Genomic DNA, 7744 nt, shown 5'->3' with positions numbered 1-7744 from the left:
GAGTTTCTGTTCCACTTTTCCCGAGCAAAAAGCAGAATTTCACCGCCACACGCTGTTCACGAAAATCAGCCATTGCAAAAATGATGATCACACAAAACATTTGTCACTATAAACTCTGCCGAAACTAGTCCTTACCTTCTGAAGCAATGGTAGTCGGCTTATCGACTCAGGAATGTTAGCTCTATGCGCTCATAGCGGCAAAACACGGTACTACAAAACCTCTGCCCATAAAAAAATTAGTTCGGTTCTTTTGGGTACCCCATCGTATATGTACATATGCATGACAGATTAACATAAGATTTGTAGAACTAAAAGTCTGCAAATGGAAACAGACTTTAGAAGTTATACCTGCAGTTTGTAGTATTTATTCAATCTTATTTATTTCCATTAATTATGCAGCAAGCACACTGATTTATGAAACTGTACCCTCCCCCCCTTCCCCCAAGAAGCTATGCCTCACAGCTTGTAAACCACTGATCCCATCCTATTCTTTTGATCAAGAAAATTAACAACATACATAAAGGATACATCAAAGAATATACAGAATTTTCAGTTTCTTTCAATTATAAAATAAACCGATGGTACCAGTGACTACTCATCAAGTGTATAAATAACACGGTGATACACCCATTAAACATACCTCTTTTGAAACCAACACAATCCCATCTTCAGTCAATGGCACTTCCAAACCAACACAACTCCTTACTGCTAAAATAACTTTACCACGTTTTCCCAGTGTGATCCCTGAATTACGGAATCCTGATTCTAATGCACACGTATGCTGAAACAGAGAACAAGATACAAATTATGCATGTCACTAAAATAATGGAAGATTACATTTGTGTAACCAAAATAGGTAGGGGAAGTGTCACTTAGAGACTTCCTGTTTAAGCACACCTTATATTATCACACTAATTTACATGAACATGAGAAAACAAGCAATTATTTGCAAAAGAAAACAAATTGCAAAGGTTTCCTTTTATGTGTGTATCGGTAGAATCACAGCAACCTCACAAGCATACTTTGAACAAAGAATTTACCTATAGGCAAGACGATAGCTTTTAACAAGTACTACAGTAACAACAGATGCATACTGGATTTTAGAGCTGTAAAGGACTAGATATGTAGGTCTTAAACTACTGGCAGATAAATTGATTACAGCTGCCACATAATCAAATGTGGGTACTGTCCTACACTGCTCCAATACAGGGGCTGTAGGTTCAAATTCCACGTGGAATATGGATGTCTGTTTTGTGTTGTCCTGTGTAAGTAGAGACCTCATGGCAGGCTCATCCAACATCCAAGGATTCCTACCAGATGTCATTCTGAATCCTGGAAAATGGGAGACCTTTAACTGCATGGTATCNGTCTGTTTTGTGTTGTCCTGTGTAAGTAGAGACCTCATGGCAGGCTGATCCAACATCATCCTGGAAAATGGGAGACCTTTAACTGCATGGTATAATCTCCCATACAAGAAGAATAAGTAGTTGATAATACAAATTTCAGTAATCAAGATACAATGATTTATCATTTACCATCCTTGCATCAAAACAGTATTCAGTGCTTTATCCAAAGTATCATATCTGACCAAGATTGGACAGTAACATACTATTAAAAAACAGCACCATTATGAACCGAAATATTTCTCTTTCAGATCACAATCTAGTCATAATTTTCTTTTTCCTCTGTTGCTTGATGGTGCTTTAATGACTCCCTGCAATACTGTTTTCTACTTATCTCTTTATCAGATGATACTGAAAACCACTAGTGTACTTGGAGATATTGCTGTGATTGCAGGTATGTCAGCTACACAGAGTTGCTAAGATGGAAAGAGTTAAAAGTATGCACACTTTCAAATATGAGCTTTAGTACAGAACTTCAGTCCCTACATTCTATGGTGTTGCCCTATCACCAGTTTGCATGACAGCCATGATGGTACACACATGATGTGCACATATCCACAAATAATAATAATAATAACAACAACAACAACAGATACAAAATGGAGAGGAAGGGTTCTAGTGGAAAGATGTTCATGCTTAATTTAACAAAAATCAGTTAATTAATATCTATTTCACTTTTATTTTATTTTAAATTCCATAGATCCTTTTCAGGACACGCATGCCATAGGATATAGAACATGTCAAAATAAATAAAAACAATGATCCCATCAACATGCAATACAGTCACAATACAAAATTTGTACATAAAATATTCAGATATGATCAAATTTATGCAGATATATGATTATAGTTGTCACTATCATAAATCAATACAAACGACCTATTCATTATATAGAAGTTTGATGCAATTATTTCGATCACATAACTACAAATACCTAATTTAGCAGTCCAAATACAGTACATTTCATCAGGCTTAAAAAATTAGAATGTACAATAAAAATTCAGTATATACAATCAGTCATTTCATAGCAAGAACATTAAAGTTTGAAAACTATTTATTAACATATTCCTCTACAGGATAAAAGGAAATGAGCTGTGAGTAAACCATTCATGACCATCTTAATTGTATACAGTCACATGTTATTTAAAACAGATGGTCTGTTACAGTACCATACTACCATAAAATGTATACCCATAAATGCCGAGCGACTAGTCAGTGGGTAATACATCATATGTAAAATCAACCTAACAAACAATTCAAGAGAATATCTGGATTACAAACCTTTGTCTTCTTTATATTGAAAGTATTCATTTATAGGGTAAAAAGAATGATGACATAAAAACCTTTTTAATGTAAATTTAAAGCTTTTCTCATCATTGACCAAAATCTTTATTGATCATGGAAGATGATTGAACACTTTAATACCTGTTATATAGGCTACTTTATTAAATTTTGAAGTATTCACACTAGGTACATGTAAATTACCTTGGGATGTACTTGTATATTCATGAATCTCGTTATTAAAGTTAAATAAATGTTTATTATTAATTATATATAAAAGTAGTGAGTATATATACTGAGAATATAACGTCATAATTTCCAATTTCTTGAAAATATTCCTGCAAGAATCTCTAGATTTAGTGTTCATTATGATTCTAATAATTTTCTTTTGCAAGATAGACATTTTCCTGGCATGTGACGAGCCACCCCAGAAGATTATACCATAACTCATGATGGAGTGTACATAAGCGAAGTAGATTGGCCTTAATGTTGCAAATGATACAATACGTTTTATATTTTGCAATGCATAGCACGCAGAGGATAATCTACTGATCACTAGGTCAATATGCTGTTTCCAAGATAATACATCATCAATAATCAAACCAAGGAACTTAGTTTCTGTTACACTGGAGATACTTTCCTGATCATAATTAATTTGTGTCGTTGAGTTACAATTCATGGACCAAAACTCTAAATATTGAGTTTTATTGAAATTTAAAGTAAGTAAATTAACATTAAACAAAGTGTTTATATCTTTAAAGGTATGGTTAAGATTTGTTTCAAAGTTTACATTATTAGTATCAATAATTATAATACTGGTGTCATCAGCATATAGAACCATGTTATTATCCGTATTTATTATTTTAGGTAAATTATTTATATCAAAAAAAAAAAGCAGGGGGCCGAGAATCGAGCCCCGTGGAACTCCACATTTAACTATTTCCCACTTAGATGTATTGTTACTATCAGTTATATGGCCCAAAACAACTCTCTGATGTCTACCAGTTAGATAAGATTTAATTAGTGTTTCAAATATACCTTCTATTTCATAGAATTCCAGTTTATCCAACAAAAGTTTGTCAAAAGCCTTTTGCAGATCACATAAAATACCTCCTACATTTTGCTTAATATTCATGGCTGTGAGAATACTATTAATCAATGAAAATGCCGCCTTCTCAGTTTCAAGATGTGCCGAGATACTGTTAGCTTCATTTTAGTGATTAGTCTCGAATAAATAAGTTTTTCAATAATTTTTGAAAAGGAAGTCAACGACAAAATTGGCCTGTAGTTAAGAGATTTCTTGTATGTTGCCTTTTTTAAAGCAAGGTTTAACTATGGCAAATTTTAATCGATCTGGAAATACACCAGTACTCATGATCACATTGCAGATGTATGTTAATGGCGAGATTATAAATGGAGCACTTAATTTTATTATTCTACTAGAAATCTCATCATACCCAGAATAATCTTTAGTCTTTAATGATTTTATAATTTTTGCCATTTCCTGAGCAGAGGCATATTGCCAGCTCATTTTGGTGAAAGGTCTATTAAAAACATCTGCCAAATAAGTAGTTGGATTATTTATACTTGTACTTGTATGTTTATTAATATCTGATATAGCAGAATCAGCTTTAGATAAAAAATAATCGTTAAAAGCATTAGCAATTTTATTCTGATTCTTTAGTACTTTATTGTCTGTCACAATGGAATGAATACCTATGTCTCGCTTTATTTTCCCCTTTACTTCACTTATTATTTTCCAAGTACTTCTTATTTTATTGTTAGAATTAGCAATGATTTTGTTATAGTGTAGTTTTTCTTGCTGCTAAAATTACTTTTGATAGTATTTTACTGTACTGTTTAAAATATAATTTAAAATGTATATCATTACTATATCTACTTAATAAAAAAAGTTCTCTCTTTTTGTTACATGAGATTCTTATCCCATTATTGATCCATTTATTATGGTTTTTGTTATTGTGTCTAATTGGCTTTTTTTGGGAAGGAAGCATAAGAACATCTTAAACATGTATTGAGAAAATTATTAAACATAACATTAACATTATTATTATTGAACGTATCATCCCAAAGTTCCAAGCTTAACAGATATTGAAATTCCGCTATAGTGTTATTATTAATATTTCTAGTATACGTAGTCTCAGGTGTCATGTTTGGTACAGGGACACTATTAAGTATTATAAGCTCCCAAAGATATATTGAATTATAAACCCAGAGGACACTGAAGTATTGGATGCTCCATAGCTAAAAGGAAAGACATATTCTCTTGAAGTCGGAAACAGGCAAATGGCTGATATCCTTGAAGAAGAAGCTTTAGTTCCATGTAATTTTGTATTAATGAAGAAGTTTTTAAAAAAAAANAAATGGCTGATATCCTTGAAGAAGAAGCTTTAGTTCCATGTAATTTATAGAATGCATGTAACATACTGCCTTAGTGTCCACATTCTGGATGTATCTACTATCATCAAACTCTGAATGTAAAATCACAAACTCCTATTTTCTGCAAGGTCTTTCACTTCACTACTTAATTTAATGTCCTCTACATAAGTACCAACAAGGATTTTGAATCTCACACACACTTACCATTAACTTCGCACTTTCCAGTGTACTACACTGTACATGGAGAATAAGTGGTTCATACTTAAGAATATTATTTCCTTCCTTTGGATCTATACTGTTCCATAAATCATCATCCTTGATATTTTCATGACTGGTAAATAACCATTTGCAGCCCTTCTTATGATTTCCATTTGTCACATCCTGGAAAAGAGTTTCCAGACCATGCAAGTTACTGGAACAACACATTATATTCAACTTGTATTGAGGAGATATTTAGTCCATAATATGACCTACATTATGTGTACAGTGGTTTTGCTTTGCAACTTTCTTAACCCTTCCCCTGTTAGAGGCTTATATTCAACAGATGTGAAGTAGCAGCAAATTTAGATGAAAATGACCACAGAAGCTCTCGCACTCCATTACAGCATACATGCAGTTCCTAGATTTCTATACTTTCTAACATAGCTGTACACCAAACAAATATATAAGGATAAAGTTGCTCTGTGCTTAATTAAATAAGCACCATGCAATGAAGATGTATGGGGAAGTAGAGGTATAGCTGCACCATTCTTGATCTTGGCACTATATGCAGGTGAGTGGTTAGATTCATGCACTGGCTGCTTTACCCTGGGGCGAAAACCCAAAGAATAGGTGGGCCCCAGAGCTGGTCTGAACTCTGTGAAATAAAGAAAAATCTCTTGTCCCTACTGGGAATTCAACTCTGGCCATCCAGCCAGTAGCCTGTTGCTAGGCTGCCTGAGCTATCCTGGCTTTCCAGACAAGTATTTACCTTCATAAATGTAATCTTGCCTTTTACTATTGTACCACAAGGTACAGACTGTTAATCTGAGAATTGGAGGAGACTGATCAGCAAATGCTCTGTCCCCTTTCACTGCGTGGAAAGAATTTAGATTGGAGACTGGGTGCAGGAAGGGGAGGGAGGGTTGTGATGTTCAGAACATAGTGCAGAGGAAAATCTCAAAGCCTCCGTTAAGAATTTACACTTTAACTGCACAGTCCACAGGCTGCCAGTACTGACCAAGCTAACACCCATCATCTAGGTAAGTCTTCTTCAGTATTAAGTAACTCCATGGAGCAAGTCCTTGAGAAGCTAACAGTGCTTGGTAGTTAGTCAAGAAATTTTTGTGGAATGGAATTTGAAGGTCCATTACCATTTTTGTATGAGTACCTGATCTTGACAATTTATTTATTACTTATTTATAATTATTTAACAAAACAGTATCAACTGCAGGAGCTTATGTAAAACCACATGCGAAGATGATAATGAATTCTGAGTATATGTTGAAAAGAAAGGTGTTACAGCTTATTTCAAGGTACAGTATTATTTCATCATTCACCAGGAAGGATATGAAATTCACTTCCCCCCTCAAAAAGAAAAAAAGAACTGAGCAAAAGACCCAAGAGATACAAGCAGCAATCCAGCTTCAATGTGTATCATCAGTCACTCAAATACAAAATCATAGTGTTACACATTCACCAGTCTGTTCAATAGCTTCATTCTAAGTTGTGGGATCAAGTAAACAATACATACAGTGTAAGCCTATATGTGTGTATTAAGGATGTACAAAAATAACTTTATAATAAGATCATGTGTACATAACCTCTCAAGCAGACATCCACATGATGCCACATATCACCAACCTTGTCACAGAATTGCATTTCATTTCGGACCAAACGAACAAAAGCTAAAACAAATTTAATTAAATTAACCTCATCTAATCTGCCATTAAATTTTTATTACATTAGTAATGAGTAGTAAGAATGTATACCTCACAGAACAGAACAACTCTTCCTGAACACGAACTTGTGGTAACAAAATCACTTTCTTCATTGATAAATTGTACTAAACCTTTAATAGGATCATCAATGCAACCTTTACGACTCAAATCAACTCCATCTAGTATCTGGCTCTTCTGATTCATAAATTCTTCTGGTGTCATCTTCTGTATCTGTGCCTGTAAACAGAAAGTCAAGCTGAAGCACTATTAGCCAAACTAAATATATTACATCTTTAACCTTACTTACTTACGGAGCTAGCGGCCTCCGTAGTCTAGAGGTAATGTTCCCACCTCATGACTCGTAGTACGCGGGTTCAAGCACCCGGCGGAGGTCATCGAATTTTTAAGGGCGGAAAAATTCCCTCCTCCGGGAGAGACTTTAAGCCGTGGGTCCCATGTCGTAGCTTTACAGCACGTAAAAGAACCTCATATCTCCAAAGGAGGTCACTGAGCCAAATTAACGGACGTTTCCCGCCCAACAGCAGTCTCTAATACCTCTGGTAGATGGGGGAAGCATTATAGATACCTCTCAGCTAGTAGAGCCGGTCTCGCTGGCTGGGCGGGACTGATGGTAAGCACCAGTACCGGTAGGATATAGAGACTGGTAGAAATCATAGAGGGAAGCACAATGGACCAATACAGGTCTCAGTGCATGGGGAAACCCACCCTCTCCAATAACTAAC

At 34.8% G+C, this 7744-nt stretch overlaps 1 protein-coding gene across 5 annotated transcripts in view; it reads right to left on the bottom strand.

The window, feature by feature from the left end:
• The window catches only part of LOC111863331 (tRNA wybutosine-synthesizing protein 3 homolog), a 13806-nt gene that overhangs the window by 2074 nt on the left and 3988 nt on the right, over window positions 1-7744 (bottom strand). For all 5 annotated transcript variants that reach the window (XM_023849574.2, XM_023849571.1, XM_023849572.2 and 2 more), the window contains exons 2-4: window positions 7053-7238; window positions 5287-5463; window positions 641-781 (exon numbers count right to left, since the gene is read on the bottom strand). In XM_023849574.2, coding sequence (XP_023705342.1) covers window positions 641-781; window positions 5287-5463; window positions 7053-7223 — 489 coding nt within the window. In that variant the 5' untranslated portion in view covers window positions 7224-7238. The remainder of the gene's footprint in view (window positions 1-640; window positions 782-5286; window positions 5464-7052; window positions 7239-7744) is intronic.

The sequence above is a fragment of the Cryptotermes secundus genome, unplaced genomic scaffold (genome assembly GCF_002891405.2).
Source record: "Cryptotermes secundus unplaced genomic scaffold, Csec_1.0 scaffold159, whole genome shotgun sequence".
Taxonomy (NCBI): domain Eukaryota; kingdom Metazoa; phylum Arthropoda; class Insecta; order Blattodea; family Kalotermitidae; genus Cryptotermes; species Cryptotermes secundus.
This window is presented reverse-complemented; position numbering and strand designations above follow the sequence as displayed.